Here is a 22,905-nt window from a genome sequence, read left to right on the forward strand (position 1 = left end):
GTATTGCGCATTTCACAGCATTTGATAGGGTTACATGATTTTCGCGCATTAATTTAAGTCTCAAATAATCGTTTGATAATCCGTCGATAAAAATTTCTACTAACTGTTTTTCTATATAGTCTAAATTTCCTTCAATATTTTCGTATGCATCAGTCGCAAGAGATAAAAGTCGCTCAGCGTATATTTGAACATTTTCGTCCGTTTGTTGTTTAGTCGTCTTTAATAATGAGAAAGCGTATTGTGGGTCTTGAATTTCCGCAAATCTTAATTTAAGCTGTTCCTTTAAATCTGTCCATGTCCCTATCGGATCATCAGTCAAAAAGCGTTGTATGTAATCACTAACAAGCCCTTTACTAGATTGGTAAGCAACACATTTTAATTTATTCTCATCTAAATTGGTAAGCGTTCCATATTTTTCTACATTTTTAATCCAATTTTTAAATTCTTTTGAATTTCCATCAAATGATTGTACAACCTGTGAAATAGTCTGAGTGCTAATGGCCGATTTAACATCTTCAATTTGTTCATTTAGATTTTGAAAAAAATTGAGGGATTATTTGATTTGCCATTTTGATACAAGCGTTAGGAAATAAAACAGTCACTCACCGGAAGTTACAGAATATGTGCGGTCTGATGTCGTTGTTCCCGGCTCGCGGTCGTTGTTACTGGTTACAGAAGTTGCCGAAACGGAGTTTCTTCGCTTTAATGTTCTGTATCACGTAATCGTTCATAGTTCATGGACGACACATAGTTATAACAATGTTCATTACTCATAAATTACTGGTGTGTAGCCTATCATTCGATATCTCGTCATGCGCGGATTGCCAAGATGACGAGGTTTGCATTAACTACCATTTTCTCGTGCCGCGCATGGGACAAGTCCGTCCCTCTCTATTAATGTTAATTTCTCTGCGTTATGTAGGATGAAATATTCAACAACACCATATATCAGTTTCTAGTCCAATTTAATGTCTTACTTAACTAATATTTCAGTAATACAAATACGTTGTGATCGCTACATGATTGTGTCTTTTTGATCCGTACGCCTCCAAGTCTAAGCGCTAATTGACTATTTCCCTCTAACATTTGCCCCGTGAAACTCAGTTATGAATCCCATTGGTCAGTCTTCTAAATAAGCTGATTGGCTAGATTACTAAGAATCCCATTGGTCAGTCTATGCGTTGCTTGACCAATACAAACATACCCGGCCTTGTGTCAACTATACTATTCTTTAATCTCTCCCTCATCGATAAGCTTATTTGAACATATGTGCACTTTGTGACTGTCATGTTTACTGGCCCTTTTGATAAAATTTTCAATATTTCTAACATGAGGTAAACCCACATATTCCACCTACAATTTCTAACCATAATGTGACACTTGCAAGGTTATAATTTAACAACTTGCAGCTAATACACCAAAGTAAGTGTTCTTTCAGCTTTTCTTATGTATGGCGATATAGTTGTTTTCTATGAGCCATAGAAACATTTGAGGGACCATGGCTACTGGGCTCTTGTTTATTCATATCTCTACTTTGCAATTTCATTGTTATAAATTTGCATTTTAGAATCTGGCTACAACACTGGCGGGACATGATTACAGCGTGAGTGTTGCTGATCATTCATCACATGATATACTGCGGGTGCATGATGACCTCTGTGAAATCCTAAAGGAAAAGGACCGCCTTCAGAAATAAGAGAAAGCCTGGCAAAAATCGGTCGAAGAAGAAATGTTCATGGCATTAGTGAAACTTAAGTTAGGACTGCAGACAGTAGATTGTGTTGTAAGATTTGGAATGTGTCCTTCAAATTACTCGGCCATATTCACAGCATGGGTGACATTGCTGTAACAAGAACTTGAGAAGATTTGCAAAATGCCACCAAACACTGAATGTGACAGTTTCAATAGCGCCAAATGTTTCAGCGAATTCAGGAACCTGAGAATAGTGGTGGACTGTACGGAGCTATATTCCGAAACGCCATCATTACTAGGGGCTCATAAGCAGTTCCACTCTAATTCCAAACATCACAGCACAGTGACATTTTTAGTAGGCATGAATACGGGTGGAGCTATCACATACATTTCTGCCATGCATGGGGGTAGATCAAGTTATAAATTTATTACCACTACAGCTGGTGACATGCTTTCGCCATTGAACCCTGGAGAGAAAGTCATGGCTGACAGAGGGTTCACCATTCAAGATTGCCTGCCACCTGGAGTGCAACTTATAATTCCACAATTCAAACATAAAGACAAGTCTTAATTTACGAAAGATGAACTCCAGACAAACAAGAAGATTTCTGAAGCCCGATTACACATAGAGAGAGCTATCCGTAGAATAAAGCAGTTTCAGATTCTGCGTACAGAGGTCAAGTTGACACAGGTTTACGTCTTTGAAAATATGTTCAAGACATGTGGTTACCTGGTTAACTTTCAGGATCCTTTCCTAAAATTTGATGGCGACTAACTTATATAGTGTGAGCTATTGCCAATAGTTTGTATTATTTGATGAGAAGAACTGTGTGTGTTGGGATAATACACTTGGGAGAATATCACTTCCTCGCAACTGTTGCTTTAAAGGGTCAGTCTAACTGTAACTGAGATGCTCAAACATTGTTCACCACGGTATTTATAGATTTTTGTGTTCTCATGTGTACAAAGATGTATATACTAATCGACTATTTTAATGATGTCATTGTGATATTGCTATGTTTTCACAAAATATCTCATTTATACAAGTACTAGTTAGCTCGGCTGTTTTACACTGGTCCAAATAATCATCCAGTATTACTACATGTCATTCAGAATTTCAATTGATGTATATTCGCCTTAAGCTCAGCCTCATTGTGATATTTTGACTTATAAAATGAAATTATGTGCTTATGATCAAAGTTATCTGTAACTGAGTTATTAAAAAATGATGATCACAGTATTTATAGATTTCACATTATAGAATTGTTCAACATTGATATATTTAAAATTGTTATCTTTTATATATCTCATTTATACAAGTACTAGTATTTATTAAGATTATAGAAAGAAGAACCAATCGATGGCCAATATCAAAAGTTAAGACTAAGTTTGCTTTATTTTTGTTCACGAATAATAGTGAAGATGTTTTGTTGTCCTCGATGTTAACCATTTTATTTACACTAGTCTAAATAATTATCCAGTAATACAACATGTCTTTCAGAATTGAATTGATGTTTATTTGCCTTAAGGCTTAATAAGCTCATTGTGATATGTTGACTCTGAATATGAAATTATGTGCTTATGATCAAAGTTTTATTTTATCAAAACAATACTGTAAAGTGTTCCCAGACAAAATATACATTAATTATATATGTGATAAGTGAAAGTTTTTTTTATATAAGCAGCTTATATTGAGTTAGAAAACCAAAGCTACACGTAAACTGGGCATTTATTATTGCATGTAACATTTTGCTTTAGTACTTTGTCAACAGGGTATTCCTGATGTACAAATGTATTTTTATTTAATTGCATGGATGAACAACTACATTGTAGATGTGTTATATGCTTCATGCTGATTATTAATATTCTCGTATGCATTTGCTGACTGTTATTCAAAATATGGTACATGTCGTAATTTTATCATATATATGCCGGTTTGTTTAAAAATAAAACCTTTAACTATTATCTTCTGGTTTATCTTCGATGCAAAATATACTTAAAGGTGTTTCAATTATTTCATGGCGATTTCAAGGTCAAGGTCTCACTTGTAGGTCAAAGGTGAAAAAAAGTTTAATTATTATTTACTATTCACAGTAAGGGGGCTCGACAAGTTGGCCTTGGGTATCTATTTTTATTTCATTCAAACACATTAGATTTGAAGATCCCTACTATTAAGTACATGTTGCACAGTTTTGATGTAAACAGGATCAAAATATTGAACGCCATGTGAAGTACATACAAGTACGATTTTATGTGAAATTACCATCAAATAATGAATTGTCAACTTTAATTAACCGATTGTATAACAATACAAGATTATAAAATTTGTTTCGTTTTTATTTCAAAATTTTAATAACACAATAAATAACAGCAAAAACAAATTGTACCACATGATTAGGAAAAAAGCTTATTTTTGTTTGTATATATATGAGTCGTATTATGAGAAAACTGGGCATAATGCATTTGCACAATGTGTCGTCCCAGATTAAGATAAGCCTATGCAATCCGCACGGGCTAGTCAGGGACGACACTTTCCGCTCTTATGACATTTTTCGTTAAAATGAAGTCCGTTCTTAGAAAAAATCCAATTTAAGGGGAAAGTGTTGCCCCTGATTAGCCTATGCAGACTGCACAGGCTAATCTTGGACGACACTTAACGCACATGCATTATGCCCAGTTTTCTCAGAATGCGACACATATATATAGAATTATCATGCACCTACAAACATGATTATGATAGTGTTTGTTAACATTAATAAGACAGAGATTTCGATAGATTTTGAAAACGAGGAGTCAAAATGACCCAAAGCTTCAAAATATTAGGGGCCAAAATGATGTTCTGTAGTCCTTTAAGTTCAATGTTTGATAAATTATCTTGACTACAAAACAATGTCACAGTTTCGAACACACTTGGGGCAGAACCATGGTGGTTCACTTTCAAGTTCAGGGTCCGGCGTAAAGTTAACACATCTCCAGTGAAACCACTGCCCGCATTTACGTTCACACTCGCAGTTTATGCTCGCCTCAGAGTTGTCAATTACATTCTCAGCTAGAAAAATTCCACATTTTCCACATGGATAATGTTCTGTTTTAGCACTGACTGCTAACTGAACTTCTTTGCGGCATGTTGAGGCAGAATTTTGGTTTTCTCCACCTGATGTCAATTGTCTGTAGACAAACTTTAGGTAAAAGTTATTGACATCTGCGGCCAGTTTCAGCCAATAGTCCGAGTTAAACTCAACATCTATCACTACAACTTTGTGACCATCATAGACAACTAGGTCACACTTGTAGATTCCAGTTATCCCCATCTGCCCCTGAATCTGATCATAATACGTATTACCATGTTCTTTCAAGGTCAAATGTTCATTTTATCTTCATTTAGGAAGTCCAATGAGTTGATCGTCCTTTACGAGTCAACTAATGTGTATGGACACTTGACCTCAACAAGCCTTTTTCCATGGCATGCACAGGACAATATCCTGTTTGGGTAAATTCCGAGATAGTCAAATTCCTTTAGATTACCAATCCACACTCCACTACAGAGCATCGCTTGTGACATGACTTCATCAAAGCCAAGTATTCTGCCACGGCTTTCGGTTCTTGCCTTTGTCCATATAGTGTTGCCTTGTTGCCCTTAAATGAAGAACCACCCAACAAGGCTGCAACTAGCGACACTGTGGCTTGGTTTGTCCCTCTACTGGCGATAACTCTTGAGTGGCGAGCCACACAATTGAAGTTGGATGAGGTAATAATTCCCTGTTTGTACTTCAACCATTGGACAGAATCCTTCTGCTTCCTTGTCAGCTTCTCAATTATCCTTTTCTCCTCTTCACTGTATTTAACAAATTCTTCACTTCCAGAACATTTAGCTTTTTGCTTAAGCAATAATGGTTCTACACTTGTTGTCACAGAGAGTTCTCTTCCTGGCACAATGTGAACGTCCATGTAATAAGCAATATCTGGGAGTTTGGAAGGAACACACGCGGCACTTAATGGCTGATCATTTGGCTTAAACTTTTGCACAATGGCAGGAGCAACAGCTTTAACCCAAGGAAGGTTTGGACAGTTCAAACTAATGTCTTAAGGTGTGATGCAGTACAGTTAAACTATCAAAGTTCACTGGTTGTAGTTGTTCAGGCAAAGGTTCATAACTAGTAGCACTTTTTTTTTCTTTTTTTGGCTTTCCCGGAATGTTCTTCTTCACGGAAACCTCGCATATCGGTTTCGGATCAACCTTAGGGCCCTTTGGGACAATCCAACGACATAGTTTATCAGTCAAAAAGTCACCACCAGGAAGACCCCGATAGCCACGTGCCACGAAGTCCTCGATTCCAAAAAGCAGACCAGCAATATGTGTGCATGCTTCACCTTTTCCAGCAACACAAGTACATGATGCCCCTATTGGCTCACCATTGTCACTGATAACTACTGTCACACTGTACTGAGTACCACTAGTGTCACCAGATGGATTAGCCACGCAGGTCAATGCAGTATAATGTTCGATGTCGTTTAATGGGTTGAGCATATAGCCACTGATATGGCCCGATTCCCACAAGTCGTAAGCACGCAGGGCTTTGTTAGCACGTAAGCTGTTCTCCGAATATTCCTCAAAGCAGCCTTTTGGACCTTCTTCAGCTATGTCATGAGCCGCATAGAGAAACCGCTTAATTTGGTCCAGTGTGATATGTGGAACCTTGCGTATATCCTTGGTCCATCCATCTTTCAAACTTGTTATGTCTTGCAGTGTCTGCAGAAAAGGGTCTTGATCACCGGCATCATCTGTCTTAATGTTCAGGTGTCTTTCCAGTAGTGTATATATGTGTGTACGTTTCCCTTTTGTAGGGAGATCAAACTGCCGTAGAATCCCATGCAGGTCAGCATTGCTCACATTTGTAATGTCTCTGAAGGTCTGAGGCAGGGAAACCTGAAATGATAATTGGTAACATTTTATTTCAAATCCAGGTCATATAAATGTTGACTGTTGAAGCATTCACGAGGATGAATTTTCTGTATGACTTAACAAATATTTCAATTATTTTACATTCTGACATACTGTGTACTTGGCCTTTGAGTACGATTTCATCCCCCCCCCCCTGAGTAAGGCATACCAAGAAGGGGGACACCCAAATTACCACAATTCCATTCCAATTCAAAGAATCATACAGGTCTCATAACAAAAGTATGTACAGAAAAATGAATTCAAATAAATATAAAGAGCCATTACTAATTTAAGAAGGAATATTTATTTCTTGTGTGTGTGGGTGGGGCAGTAGTTTAAATAAAATATAAGCACATTTTGTTTCACTTAAGACTTTATTTAAACTTGTAGCATGGTCATTAGCTTAAACAAACATTACTTAATCACTTGTTTCAATTAATATTATTTCGAATTACATTCATTACAACACAAAAAAACAATAAATACAAACCTTTCGGATCGGATGAATGAGGTAGACGTAGATAACAGAGATGAGCAGCTCGCCAAATATCGGCAAACTCTCGCACGTCGCGGGTTTCGGCGAGATAAGCGCTCAACTGTTTGTCAGTTGCCACGGTAGTTAACTCGCTTATCAACATTTCTGAAACACGCTTTCGCGTTTCAGTTTGTGCGATTTGAAACAAATAAATTGTTATGTATTATTAAAATGAGAATGTATCCGGTATAATCACACAATTGTAATGTTTCAATTAAAATAAATCACATGCCGCATTGTTGTATTTAGCGATTTAATTCGCCTCTAGTTTGAAAAAAAACCTACGATAAATTCAAATTAAGAAGCGATCAGAATCTTACGAAAAACAACTAATAATTGGTTGTTTTAATTATATTTTTGTTTTTCATTTTAATTGCAGTGTTTAAATTTGATAAACCTGTAGTAAAATTTGAATAAAGCTCTGAACAAATTTGTATTCTTATGGAGTGCATCTATTCTTGGTCTGCTCTAATCGACTGTTTGTGTTCATTGTTCTCTTTAATTACCGCTAAATTCAATGCACGATTTTACCAATTATAACATTACCACATTGAGTATATGTATAGAAATCTTCAGACCCGTATACTCTGTCATTCTTCGATATTAACACCATGTCTTAGACGGATTTTGTGTCATGGGTTGACGAGGATTTAAATCTGGATTTACCTCTAGGCATATCGATTATGATGAACATTGTGGTAGTGAATTTGTTCAGGACATTACTCAGTCAGTTGTGTATGAGTGCCAGAAATGCAAAAGTTAATGAAAAGAACATATTATGGATTCCGTGTGTTGTAAAAAAGCCTCATCTAAACTTGAACAGAATGTCCTCTAATGCACATTATGAATAAGTAAATAAAATGTGTCCCGGCTTCTACAGAGGAGCCTATGCAACCATTTATGTGATACAGTCTCTTCATAAACCTCTGTAACTAGTAACAATTTTAGTCTGTGCAATAAAAGAATGCACGAACATAGTTTTTACAGTTTAATGATATTTCATCAAAACTTCATAATTCAAATATGAACAAATATCAATACACCTGGCAGAACAAAAATTAAGCAATTAATAAATCATAACACATATTAAGCAAGTTGTTGATATTACAAATAACATATTGGAAGAAAACGGCTAATATTCTGCAGTTATGCAGGCAACAAACATGTAAGCATAAGAGCTATTATCGTATGAGGCAGGGTATTAATGTTTCTGAAGAAAAATCATAATCAAATAAAAAATTTTCATCATGGAAATTGGACTATAAATATGACTAAGAGTGTCACTAGTATAACTAGTTTTTACTATAGCCATTTAAGGAAAAATGCTCCGCCGCCTGGCCATGTTTTTAAACCGACCGGAACGATTTTTAAACTTGTCCGAGATATCATTTGGACACATTGTTTCACCAAGTTTCATGAAGACGGGACAATAAATGTGGCCTCTAGAGTGTTAAAAAGGTTTTTAATAGCCATATATAGCCATATAAAGAAAAATGCCCCGACCCCTGATGCCAATGTTTTTCAACCAACCGAACCAATTTTGAACTTGCCCAAGATATCATTGGGCCATATCTTCTGACCAAGTTTCATGATGACGAAACCATTTTTTAACTTGTCCAAGATATCATTGGGACCAATGTTCTGACAAAATTTCATTAAGATTGGACAATTAATGTGGCCTCTTGAGTGTGAACAAGGCAAACTGTTGACGCCGCACAACACACAACACACACCACACGATAGACAAAAGGCGATCACTAAAGCTCACCAATAGCACATTGTGCTCAGGTGAGCTAAAGGGCAAAAAGATAATCACTAGAAATTTTGTTCCACAAAAAATGTTCCTTGGCAACTTCCTAACCATGAACATACACAGTAGTGTGTCCTGCTTCATTAACACATACTTTCATACTTAAATGTTTGGCCATTGCTTTGATCTGAATGTAAACAGAGCATGTCAATGTCTCTTGCGTGCGTTTTGACAATATATGGCTTTGGATCACTTTGTTTAGTATGTAACACTCAACCCTGATAGGCACAGTCATTGATCGCAACTTGACAGTCTCCAACGGCAGCTGAGTCTGAATCTGTTGTTGACGATGACGAACCACACTGAGTTGCTTTGTCTTCATACAATGCGGTGTTGAGAGAAGTTTCATCCTCAGTTCTCAGTTATGGATTCGTCCTCATCGAGCAGGAAACCATCGTCAAGTGCTGTTGGGGATGATTCACCAAGTAAATGTCAAGATCGCTGGTGCTGCTTCTGCACCCCATAACTGAGTCGCTCACTCCTGGGCATGGCCAAACTGAAAATACAAATGAGCATATCAGATGAACACCAAATCCTATGATATGTATTATATGATATTCTGAATTTAGATAAACAAGAGCTGTGTTCGTGAAACACAATGCCCCCTACTGCGCCGCTTTGAAGCCATATATTTGACTTTTGACATTGAAGGATGACCGTAACCTTTCACCACTCAAAAGGTGCAGCTCCATGAGATACGCATGCATGCCAAATATGGAGTTGTTATCTTCAATATTGCAAAATTTGATCTTGACCTTGACCATTCACCACACAAAATGTGCAGCTCCATGAGACACGCATGCATGACAAATATCGAGTTGCTATGCTCAATATTGAACAAGTTATGGCCGTTACAGTTTTCGGACGGATGGACAGACTGACTGACTGACTGACTGACGGACAGTTCAACTGCTATATGCCACCCTACCGGGGCTATAAACATATAAAGGCCTCATGGAATGTATAAAGAAGGCATATAAGCATGCATTTTATAATGTTTCATAGGTGAATTCTTTTTTTTTCTATTAGCAACCCGACAACATTCAGGCTGTTCAATTGACCTGTTACTGCAAATTGTAATAATGGCAATTTCTCCATAAGATATAACTGACTATTGAAGTTGATGTCCCCAAAAGCTAGTTACCTTTAAAATAGTATTTATGCGTGTTACATGAATGTTATATTGTTACCTAAAAACACTTCCATAATACAGAATGCCCTTTCTTGTAATAGAATCAGCCTAATTTTTATAAATTCATTGTCATATTTCAGCAAATGTACACCGAAAGACAATAAACAACCCCAATCCACCATTTACAACACACAATACCTGGTAATAAGACAAAATTTTGTCTTATTACCAGGCATTGTGTGGTATTAAAAATTACCTGAGGTAAGACACCTTATTAAACTACCTTCCTATATTATAATATTGATCAACAAGCACCTGTTTAAAATAAAATTCTTAGCTTTAATATTCCTTGATCACCGGATTAATATTAAATTATTAAATTCTTATATTAATTATTAAATGACTCTTGTATCAAAACTAAATTTATAAATTACATCATATATTAAATGATCAATTAATTAAAACCTTCCCTAACTTATAAAACTGAAGCACTCTTTAATAAAGCACATTCTTCAACTCTTATCTCTTATCTGTTACCATACTGTTTCTGCCATAATAAATTTGAGATATATCCACTGATTACACATTTCAACACCCATATAGCCATAAACTTGATGACAAAATTGGCAGTTTTTGTATGGAATATTACATAATATTAGTAACTTTTGTCAAGTTGACATCTTTCTTGGGTGGTTTGATGGATATAAGGGAAATTTAAAAAAAGAGGAAAGGAATCCATCTCTGTGTGCACTTAAATTTAATCCAGATAATTTTAATTACAGAGATATGCTAAGTTTTATTGTTTTTGAAATCAGTATTAATGTGACATTTAACCATATTAATATTGTACTTAAATAACTTTATTGTAATTAACATGCACAGGTTGAATTTGAGCTTTAATTCCATTCAATACTAGCCATAAACTTTGTAAACTGTCATCAAAATGCTTGAAATCAAACTTTTCCCATAATCTTTCTCCTCGAATAGCCAGCATGAGTCCATTCTTTGTAACAAATTGATTTTTTTATTCATTTTTATATAATTTCAATCATATTTGGATATAATTATTTTAAAATAAAAAGCAAGTTTAACACAGTCTTCAAGTTTTGTTGCAGAAAATCAAAAAGGCTGAATGAAAATGTCTGAAAAACTTGGTCAATTTAAAAGTGCATACTTCCATTATTTAAAGGAATATCACAATGAAAATATGGGCAGCCATAAAACTAAATCTGTACTGTAAAATAATTAATTTATGTTACAGGCCATAGTATATGTTTTAAGTTTTTGTGGGTACAACTAGTCTATGAAGGACTTGAATGGAACCTTTGTTTCGATTAAAACATGCACCTGCAAAATGGGGTGTATAAAATATGGTGTAACTTTCTTAAGCAAAGGAATATCACTATGAAACTGTGGGGCTAAGTAAAGTATAATCAGCACTTTAGAAAAATATCAGTTATTATATGAAGCAATGCACCCTTTTTTAGCTTTGGTCACTCAAAATATGCGGTTTTTTGCGGAAAATCTTAACGGCTGAATGCAAATATCTGAAAAACAGGATAAATTACCACTTGCAGAATTTCATTATTTAAAGGAATGTCAAAATGAAAATATGGGCAGACATAAAACTCAATTGGCATTCTAAAATGATACCATATCATCCATAGTTTATATTTGACGTTTTAGTCGCTACAACTATGAAGAGTTCGGATTGAAGCAATTTTTGGCTTAAAGAAGTAACCTGCAAAGTGGGGTAAAAAAATATGTTGTAATTTTATTATGCAAACGAATATCACAATAAAAATGTGGGACTATATAATTTACAATTAGCATTCTTTAATAATATAAGTTATGATATGATGCAATGCACCCTTTTTTAAACTTTGGTCACTCAAAATATGCAAGGTTTTTGCGGAAAATCAAAACGACTGAATGCAAATACCTGGAAATAGACAAATTAAAACTTGGATAATTTCATTATTGAAAGGAATATCAAAATGAAAAGATGGGCAGCCTTAAAACTCAGTCTGCACTTTAAAATGATACCATTGATGATATGACCCACAGAACATGTTGTCAGTTTTAGTCGCTAAAACTATGAAGAGTTTGGATTGAAACAATTTTTGGCTTAAAGCATGCACCGACAAAATGGGAAAAATAAAATTTGGTGTAAATTTCTTATGCAAAGGAATATCACAATGAAAATATGTGACTTAATAAATTACAATTAGCATTTAAAAAAAATATAAGTTATGATATGATGCAATGCACCCTTTTTAAGCTTTGGTCACGCAAAGTATGCAAGGTTTATGCGGAAAATCAAAACGACTGAATGCAAATACCTGAAAAACTGGACAAATTAAAACTTGGATAATTTCATTATTGAAAGGAATATCAAAATGAAAAGATGGGCAGCCTTTAAACTCAGTCGGCACTTTAAAATGATACCATTGGTGATATGATCTATCGAACATGTTGTCAGTTTAAGTCATTAGAACTATGAAGAGTTTGGATTGAAACATTTTTTGGCATTCACCCACAAAATGGGGAAAATAAAATCTGGTGTAATTTTCTTATGTAAAGGGATACCAATATGAAAAAAGTGCAAAAAATACAATAAAATTAGCACTTTACAAAAATATCAGTAATGATATGATGCAACACACCCTTTTTTTAGCTTATGTCACTGGACATATGCATGTTTTTTTATGGAAACCCAAAATGGCTGAAAGAAAGTATGTGAAAAATAAGGTAAAATAAAAACTTGCACAACTTCATAATTTAATGGAATATCACAATGAAAATATGGGCAGACATAAAACCCAATCAGCACTTTAAAATGATACCCTACATGATGTGATCCATAGTTTATATTCGAAGTTTTATTCGCTAAAACTATGAGGAGTTTAAATTGAAAATCAAATGCATCGGCAAAATGGGGTAAATCAAATCTGGTGTTATTTTATTATCTTACAGAATATCACTATAAAAAGGTGTGAATTCATTATACCGAATCAGTACTTTAATACAAACATCAAATTGAATAATATCCAAGTCATATTTTCTTAGTTAAATGTGTCACAAGTTTACTGAAATCGGAGCAAAACGTGTGTTTTCCGAGAATAGCGTAAAAATGCAGCAATGTTTGTAACGATTTTTTCCGTAACCTCCAATGATGTCGCTTGTTTACTGAACTGGTCTGGTGAAAACATTCCCCAGCAATTTCAAAATAACATATTCAGTCAATGTCAACAAAGTAATCGCTCTAAATTCGCTCTTTAGTTTGTAGCTTTTACCCGCTTCGCAAACAAAATGGCGTCGTCTATATTTTTCTTCAAGTCTCGCGAAATCCCGTAACGTGTGAGAACTTGACACGCTTTATTATACAATATGAGCGACTTTCCAATCTCTGTTATCTACGTCTCTGAATCAGGCAATCAGAAATAAAAAAAATATATCAGATAATCATTTTGTTTTTCCGAATACATCCAATACACTTATATTTTCAAAATAAAATTATAAAAGGATTGTTGCGTATAACTTACTGGATCAGAATATGTATCGTTTGTACGTTTTCGTTTCTTTGACATGATGAAAAACGTCGAATTTGCAGGTCGATAATTGATAGATTTTGTTATTTCTTTTAAGCGGAAATTATGTCGTCTGCGCGCGCAACCCCCCCCCCCCCCCCCCGAAACGAGAATGGAAGTAATGGCAAAAAGGTCAATACATAAACACAGATTGGATAAATCCGTTCGGACCAATAGAACGTGACGGGAATTCGAGCGGCGAAAACGAGATCTATTTCAGGTGACTTCAATCGGGCAGCCGCTTATCTCACTCTGTTATCTGGCGTTATTTTGCACAACGATTTTAATATACAACATTCCATCACTTCGCACAATGGAACTGAAAACATGTGATACATGAAAAAAGTTCCCGTATTCATTGCAGCGCTGATTAATTAAACGCGATTTAAAAATTAAAGAATAGATTTGAAAAAATATCTGAACCAATATTAAGCAACAATACATAATAATAGTATTTAAAAGGCCGAGTTAGTTCACCTTTCAATTACCTATAACTTAATTATTCCTTTTTGAAATATTGCATAAGTATATAGGTGATATCAAAATCTATAGTCAATAACTTTATGATTTAACTTTAATATGTTCGCGGGTATTAAACAACTATTTTAAAGTATATATCTGCCTTTGCCTTAAACAATATTGTTTTTTTATAAATACTTCTGATGTACGTATCATTGTAAAGGAAATATAAAATATACAAGACTAAAAAACGTTTTGATATTAAATATAACGTGAATAGTTTCGGAGATATTCATTAGCGATTATTTGTAATATTCCAGGTCAATGCAGATTTTCTTATTGAAAAGTACATATCCGCCTTTGCCTAAAATTGTATTGTTTCTTGATATGTTTCTGATGTACGTGTCAATTTTAAAGGTAAATAAAATGTACCAGTCTAAGAAAATTTTTTTGTATTAAAACGTTAACAGTCTCGGAGATATTAATTACCAAAGCTTTGTAACATTTCAGGCCGATGAAGATTTTCGCACTGAAAGGTACATATGCGCCTAGGCCCTCAACTTTACTATTTTTTAAATTAACATGTCTAGTTTGAATATACATTTTGAGGTAATATAAACAGTGAATGCCAATTTTTTAAATGAGATATTATTGTTTCCGATCGCTCAAATATCGATTGAATCTTTCAGCTGGCAATTCAAGTTGAAAATGTAAAAACAATGGCTGTTGAAAAACAAAATCAAGTTTTAACCATAAAGGTTGCGCACTCGGTACTTATTTCTGCGCGTAATCGCCATAAACGCAACTTGGGGTAATAGATTATCAACTGATAAGAGATAGCATGGCGTGCTATCGAATATTCAAGCCACATTGTGTGCTGACACAGCTGCGTCACGAAAATTTCTCATGTAACATTCAAGTCACCGTCCAATCGTTTCCAAGCATGCTTATAAGGGCGGGGTTAACTTGCGACTATTTTTTTTAGATTGACGTCCGTAAACCGGTAGCCGGTAAATTAAACAGTACATTAGTGACAATGTAGGGTACCTGTCACACCTATTTACTTAAAAAAAGTGTAAACATACTTTTACAAAAGTGTTACTGCAAATTTAATTGCAAATGGTGAGCAATTAATTTGGTATGGCGAGTACATTGTGAAAACAATAACCATTATTTTTTTTTCGCGGTAGCAAATTTATTCAAGTACATGTATATTTCATAATGTTCATTTACAGAACTGATTTACCCCGTTCCTCTACAACCACATGATAATATTTGCTGCTACACGTCCCTTTGTACGCATTTACAGCGTTTACCAATCAATTTACAAGAACGTCATGTAAAACCCGTGTTTTAATAAAAGCTCGAAATTTTTGCTGTCGTCTGCCAAGTTCCACGTATTGAAAGCATTACATAAGCCCATGTGCTGTAACTAAATAAAGACGCACAAATCAGTACATGTAGTATTTCATAATAGAAAATTTATATCGGAATAAATGCATGCATGGGGAAGGTATTGAAACTTGAAAAAAAAGTCAAATTACGAATTTTAACATTTCAGTAGATATCTTTTGAAGAGCCAGCAAGCACCAGACTACGTTGTTTTACAAGAACGTTGGTAAACAAATATTGGTGAGACGGGGGAGGGGGCGGGGCTGGGATTTACCCGATACTGTCAATACGTGAATTATTATTTAAAATCAAATGAAAATAAATTAAATGAACCAGGTGAAAAATATTAAATTTTTATTTTAATGTAGTTTGCTTGATAACGTAATGCAATGCTCGTTGATACAAATATATATTTGATAATAATTATGTTATACATTCTTTGTTAGTCTCACACACAAAGAGACAGTTACACGCATATGTAGGGCTCATAAGCCTATGGTCGTCATCGTAACGCGGATATTCGCTACTACTTTTTTTATTCCCTTAGCGCCAACCTTGCAAATGTACTGTTTCTCTACTGAATATCTTTTGAACTACTTCATTTAAATCGAGTCTCAATTTAAATGCAGTAGTTTCGGAAGATATTCAGTAGAGAAACTTTAGGCTGTGGCACACTTTTTTTGTTGAAAAGTATATGCCTTCGTCAAACTGTAAACTGCATTAAAAACAAATGTATAGGTATTAAGTATTGTACATGTATTATTTTGATTAAACTGGCTAATATCTGTACAGTATTTAGTTCCTGACAATATGTTTGGTCTTATTACTTTCAATTTGAGTATTTGGCATTTAAATACTCCAAGAAAAGACTACTCAATACTACTACGATGAGAAGACAATGAGATATCATTCATTGCGTTTAATGAGCAGAAATCTGCGCCCTTTAGTTTATCACACCGTGTTGTTAGTTTGTATTTTTCAGCACAGAATCAGATCATAACGATATTGAAAACAGGGGCAATAAAACAATAGATCTATCAGTCAACAAGATTATTGATAACTCTTTAATCAAATACCGCGATAAAAATGCTCCAACGAAGAGTATCAAAATGTGTGCAAACATTTTAATCAAAACAAGTACTTTTATCAAGAACATGCATTTAACGTATTAACACTTTAAATGGGAGGTATATAAAATAACTGCTAATTCGGACAATGCCATCTTGTGTTGAGAATATCATTACGTCGCCGAATGTTCAAAAAAGTGATGGGTTGAAATCACATGTGGCGTTGGGAAGCACTATTAGAAACGCATCACGTTCAGCCTTGTTCCGGAATTCTGCGAGTCACATGACTTCGCGCTTTTTTTTTACTTGTGAAAAGGGTTTATACATCTCTAAAAAACACTGGAAAAAGGTTGAATACAGGAATTTGGATGAAACGCTGAAAACGGATTAATCCCAAATGTTCGGCTGAACGAGGGTCATTTTTTAGAGATTCTACAGAGATTAATCCAGGAACAAAATTCATAACCCCACCGTACATGTATTTACTGTCTCTCTAAAACTTCAAAACAATTGATAAACAAATCTGCTAGTTATATGTTTTTTTAAATATGGCAATACAAAGACAATTTCACGGACACGTCGTAGTTAAAATAAAGTTATACTCACTATTTACCATTAATAAGTAATTTTGTTTTTCAAATGTTTTTCATACAATCCAACCATCTTTTATCCAACTTATATTTTATAGTACTGGTCAGAGAAATTGCTAAATATATTGTTCATAATTGTAATCATTGTAATGAAATGACTACCAGAACATCTACAATGTATGGTGGCTGATTTCTGCAATGTCATTCTGTCGATGAGGCGGGTTTGACGGTCGCAAATATGGGAACACGAAAAAACGATAAAATGGCTACACATGTTATATTTATCTGATTAGCGCACTTTGTGTCGTTCTGGTAGTTATATTATTCGTTCTCTCCTGACTTATCTTGAATATCACCAACACAAAACACGGTTAAAATGATTGAACTGGTGTTAATAGTATGATACGTCGTTATTTAAGTATTATATGTCGATGTCTGTACATGCTTAACAGTATAAGACCGAACCCTTATAAAAAGATATTTATAAGCTTTGCACTCAATTGTGTTGTTTTTGTAATTAACAATGTATGCAAATTGATATTATGTAGTTACAAATATAAAACATGGTACATTGACTTGTTCTAGTTTGAACAGCTTATCTGGATGTAAGCTATTCTTTAAATCACCTTAGGCTTACATAATAATTATAGAACATCTTTGATATATTTTTCTTGATTGCTAATGCGTATACTTTTCCTGAAATATTAAGGCGATTGCAATAATGAACAGAGGGCATGCGTCGATCACACCAGATAAAGGTAAATGTCACACTTCAAGATGAAATATTAGAGCCTCCATTTTCGTAGTAGGTCAATATATTTTCTTCCCTTTGACATATTTTTATTATACTTACCACACGTGTTAAGGTCATAACGGTAATGTGCAATTAGTCAGTAGTTAACATTTATTTATTTATTTAAATTTTTATTTTCTTATACTTTAAGGTCATATTTTGGACATTCCATTTTCGTTTCCCTGTCCATATATCATTAAACAGCAGACGGACTTACATCACATTTGTTACAAATATTTAGGTTATTGATATGATGTGCAAAAGACATAAGTTAGTCATTTTACTCGCTGGTCAAAAGCCTATTGTTATTTTCGGTCCATGTCTGCTATATATTTTGAAACATGCTATTGAACTGTGCATCTAATATTAAGGTCATTAAGCAGTGTACACAATAAATCGTCAAATGATGCTCGACCAATGTCAATCTTGAAAAATAAATGTTTGAGCCTCTATTTCCGAGTCCGATTACTATACAATCCTATTTTATCACATGCCATACCCTGTTTCCCATGTAATATAACCATGTAATATTTTATGTTAACGTGATATTTCATGGCAGTAATTATGAGTATTAAGTCATAATGGTATTCAATTAAAACTGCACACGTTTCCTTGACAAGCATTTTCTATTTTATGGTTTATCAATATTTAGGACAGTCACTGACAACTAACATTCCTGAAGCAGTGGTAGGTGTGCTGTCTTTAAAAACCTGAAAATTATAAAGCGTTGCAACGCGAAACGATTGAATAATTTGGAGTGTTCTGTTGTTGTCGTTATATTTTGTGAAACTACGAGGATTGCTGGTATAAAGTATAAAATAAAATTGTATAAGCACGGATGGTCGAGTGGTCTAAATGGGAGACCTTTTACTCCAGGACTCCATGGGTCAGTGGTTCAGGCCCTGTGGAGGGTTACATTTTTTCTTTTTTAAAATTTTATTCTTGATTTTTTTATCAATATAAAGCATTAAATGACAAACTTCAATACATGCCAAAATCTGTGAAAATGCCCCTTTAACATAGCTGACTTGTATTTGCACCGACAATGCTAAATTAATTTTGTTCATTGTTCCTTTTCTTTGCTATCAAGGTCAATTAACACAACTTATTGACGGAGTCGAGTAGCTAGTTCGTGCATTTAATGTTAAATTAAAGTCAAAGTTCGCTCCTTTTATTTAACCTTTTGAACAGTATTCGATATTGTTTAGCTTCAAATTGCAACTACTGCAAAACACTCGAGGAAAAATTTCTGGTATTTTCATTGATCAGAATAAAAAACTAATGGACTGGGTTTAAATTCTTTAAGTTAATCCTGTAACTGTTTACAATATTTCAAAATGTATTCGTCAAATCGAATTAAGTTTATTTAAATTACTTGCTTTAAGCCACCTATTGAATTTAGAAGTGCCAGCTGAATGGTTTAGTGTAAATTCAAGTTTAACTGATTTAAAATTGACATTGTGAACAATTTACATCGCAATCGTTTTGACCAATTTAAAGTATATATAAGTAGATTTAAAGGTGATTTTATTGTATTTTATTTTTTAATTTTTCTGTTATTTGATGTAACAATTATCTTGTAAATTAAAGCTATAGTTAATATAATGGTATTTTAAGCAATTGCGTGCCTCAATACTTTTTGGTTGATATCTGTCTGAAAATAGCATGTACATGTTCAAAAACAATCCGTACTAATGTTTAACTTCATTTTTAGTTGCTGATTTAATGTAATTTATATAAAAACGAGTCATAATGCAGTTTTAAAGGGACTGTCAACAGCGATTGACGAAAAAAGAAAAGTTTAAAAATACCGTATTTTTTAACAATTATTAGTGATTAAAATATCACGACTGGTATATTATATTACTTGAAAAAAGTTAATATTTTCAGAATATTCGGTAATACAATTTCGCGATGTGAAATCGAAAGTACATCGCGAAAATAGGTGACATAACGATATACACACTATAAATAACGCAAGTAGCTTGATCATTATATATATATAATATATACAATTCACTACGCATGCACAATTTGCATTCCTGGGTTTACCACGTGATGATGATATTCAATCTACTTGCGTTATTTATAGTTAACTGATAGTTACCTGGTAGACATACCCAGTAAAATTTATTACCGAATACACTGAAAATATGAAAACTTAAAAACTTTTTCCAGAAATGTAATATACCAGTCATGATATTTTAATCAATATAAACTAACAATTGTAGAAAAATATGGAATTTTAGAACTTTTCTTTTTTCGTCAATCGCGGTTGACAGTCCCCTTAAAAGTTTAATTGATTTTTCCAAACTGTTTTGAAATAAATATTTAATTAACATGTTCAAAGTGGTAATGTAAAATATTTACATGGTTATTCTTCGTTTTATATAATGAAGCCATCCGTATACCACTAAATGACGAATTATTGAAAAGTTACAAATATTTATTCAAATTTCAAACAATTAAGCTACATTTAAAAACTTACCGGTATTAATATATAGAGGATATTTGTTAATGTCGGTGTAAGATCGTTTGTTATTTCACGAGTGATCATAGAAAATATATTTTCACGAGTGGCGCCACCACGAGTGAAAATATTATTTGTCTCTGATCACGTTTGAAATAACAAACGATCTTACATTGACATGAACAAATTTTCTGTTTCTTTTATGCCCTTTTTCAAGAAAATATTTAACAGCTGTTTCCCTTTCGCTGAAAAGTTACCTTTTCTCCCGTGCCGTGCCTCAATACATTTCAATACACAAAATAACGTCATTATACCAGCGAAATTTTACGGTTAAACTCTTTTACAATGTAAATAAACGGTGAAAAAAGCATAAAATAAAAAGAAAATGTGTTGAATTCGATGGAATATCGTTTAAAATTCACTCGTGATCATAAAATATATATATAAATCTTGAAGTAAATATTGATATGATAATCTAAATATAGAAAAATTAATTCCGAAAATGTGTTATTTTCACCGGTGAAATAATAATTTGTTTATTTTCACTGCTGTTATTTCACTGCAGAAATGTCATATTTTATCATTAGGTATAAAAGAAAAATACTTTTAAGTTGTTGTATTTTTTTTTTTTTATAATTATGTATGATATGCCAGTTTCAAACATTTCAATTTTTTACTATTATATAATTTAACAGTCTTAAAATAAACGTGTACATCTATTATTAACCGTGTTTTTACATTTCCAAATGTACGATGTACAATTGTATCTAAAGGAGTTTTTTATTGTCTTGTACAGTTAGTTCAAATGGCGTGATTACATTTAAAACTTATTTAGTTTAAAAAATATAATTTTATCAACTGCATAAAAATGTAACTATTTAAAAAGTTAAAACATTCGATTCAAACTATTTTTTATATATTATTGCTATTTATATTATATATATTAAACCTCACTTAATATTTATTCAGTAGTCGGCCATCTGTAAATATTCTTAAATATGTAATGGTAAACGGGATACATAAATGGATGAAAACCACCAGTTTTTTTGTGTTTTCATTAAATATAAATGTATTGATTTTCATAACCAACAACAGTTTCCATGTTTTCAACAAGCGATCTCTATCAAATAATATTGAAAAGAACCCCCAGATTGACCATCTATAGCCAGCAATTTTGTAAAAAGATGCAAGCAATGAAAAGTCATTTACAGACGAAACCGAGTTAGCAATCTTGTTACTTAAGGGTAAATATAATCTACTGACCATCGCTAAATAACGTAATTTAACACTGAAATTTGATGACTAGTACACGATACTCATACGTATTGTAACCAAACATACTCGGTCAAAACCAATAAAGGTTAACTATACTTAATTGAAAATGAAGAAAGTTGTTAAGCATTAAGTTAAGATTAATTTAAATTAAAGTGATATTATGGGCATCTAATAGTTTATAGGTGTCTATCGCAACCGTTGTTTACTTTTGGTGTTGTCACTTCATATACCGGCACACTTATATTTGTTAATGCAGCATCAACATACTAAAACAATATCCCGGAAAGAGAAAAATAATGTATTTGAATATCGACCGTACTTTCGTTTTGACAACTGACGACAGAAATTATTTGATTTATACGGTGGCATAGAGGTGACATTCACTTCTCTTTTTTTAAATTGCTATCCTCTTTTTTCTATCTCGTGGCCACGAGTTAGCTATGTCGTGGCCACGAGATAGAAAAAAGAGGAGTGCAAAACTAAATAAAAGCGGCGTGCAATTAAAAAAAGAGCGGTGCAATAAATAAAGGCAGAGTGCATTAAACAAAAGAGGAGAGAATTTTCGACATCTCGAGATCCCGAGTTAGTCAGCCAATCAAATTTTGCGTAACATGTGTAAATATTCTGTACGCATATATATATAGCTGGTCAAAGCAGGCATGGCTCTGATATAACCAATACATACAACTATAAGTACAACAATTACTACTACTACTACTGCAATCTCTTGCACGACGGTTACATTACATTCACCTCTGTGTTGGGCTCAGAACGGACTATTGTTATGAAAGCGTCTTATTTATGTCATGATCATTCCAAGCGTTCATCATTGAGGTTACAGAATACTAAACAATCTCTTGCACGACGGTTACATTGCATTCACTGCATTAAAGAAAACCATCTCATACCATGATATCTTATATCAGTCTTAATTCATTATTATAAAATTGATATGTTTTTTTTATGTTAAGAAACCAACATACATACACACTTCGAACCAATTCCTAACGTCTCTCAAAAAAAATATGTTCAATTGTTTACATTTGTGAAGTGCGTGGAATGATTCCATCTGCGTAAATGGGCAATAAATTAGTTCCAAATAGTTGCATTAAAACTCGCAAGTTTTTGCACGATTTATCGTACATTTAAAAGTCATAT

General features: G+C 33.6%; 2 protein-coding genes across 2 annotated transcripts in view; both read right to left on the reverse strand.

Annotated features, from left to right (window-relative positions):
- Nucleotides 1-5,767: 5,767 nt before the first annotated feature.
- On the reverse strand, nt 5,768-9,097 carry LOC127852557 (uncharacterized). The gene is made up of 2 exons (XM_052386511.1): nt 9,074-9,097; nt 5,768-6,619 (listed from the first exon to the last, which is right to left on the reverse strand). The coding sequence occupies exons 1-2, from the start codon at nt 9,095-9,097 to the stop codon at nt 5,768-5,770; spliced, it is 876 nt and encodes a 291-aa protein (XP_052242471.1).
- Nucleotides 9,098-9,411: 314 nt separating this feature from the next.
- The window catches only part of LOC127852558 (tyrosine-protein phosphatase 10D-like), a 35,348-nt gene continuing 21,854 nt past the window's right edge, over nt 9,412-22,905 (reverse strand). Inside the window, exon 20 of the mRNA XM_052386512.1 lies at nt 9,412-9,475. Within this exon, the coding sequence (XP_052242472.1) occupies nt 9,412-9,475 (64 nt within the window). The remainder of the gene's footprint in view (nt 9,476-22,905) is intronic.

This window comes from Dreissena polymorpha, chromosome 12, assembly GCF_020536995.1.
Source record: "Dreissena polymorpha isolate Duluth1 chromosome 12, UMN_Dpol_1.0, whole genome shotgun sequence".
In the NCBI taxonomy this organism is placed as follows: domain Eukaryota; kingdom Metazoa; phylum Mollusca; class Bivalvia; order Myida; family Dreissenidae; genus Dreissena; species Dreissena polymorpha.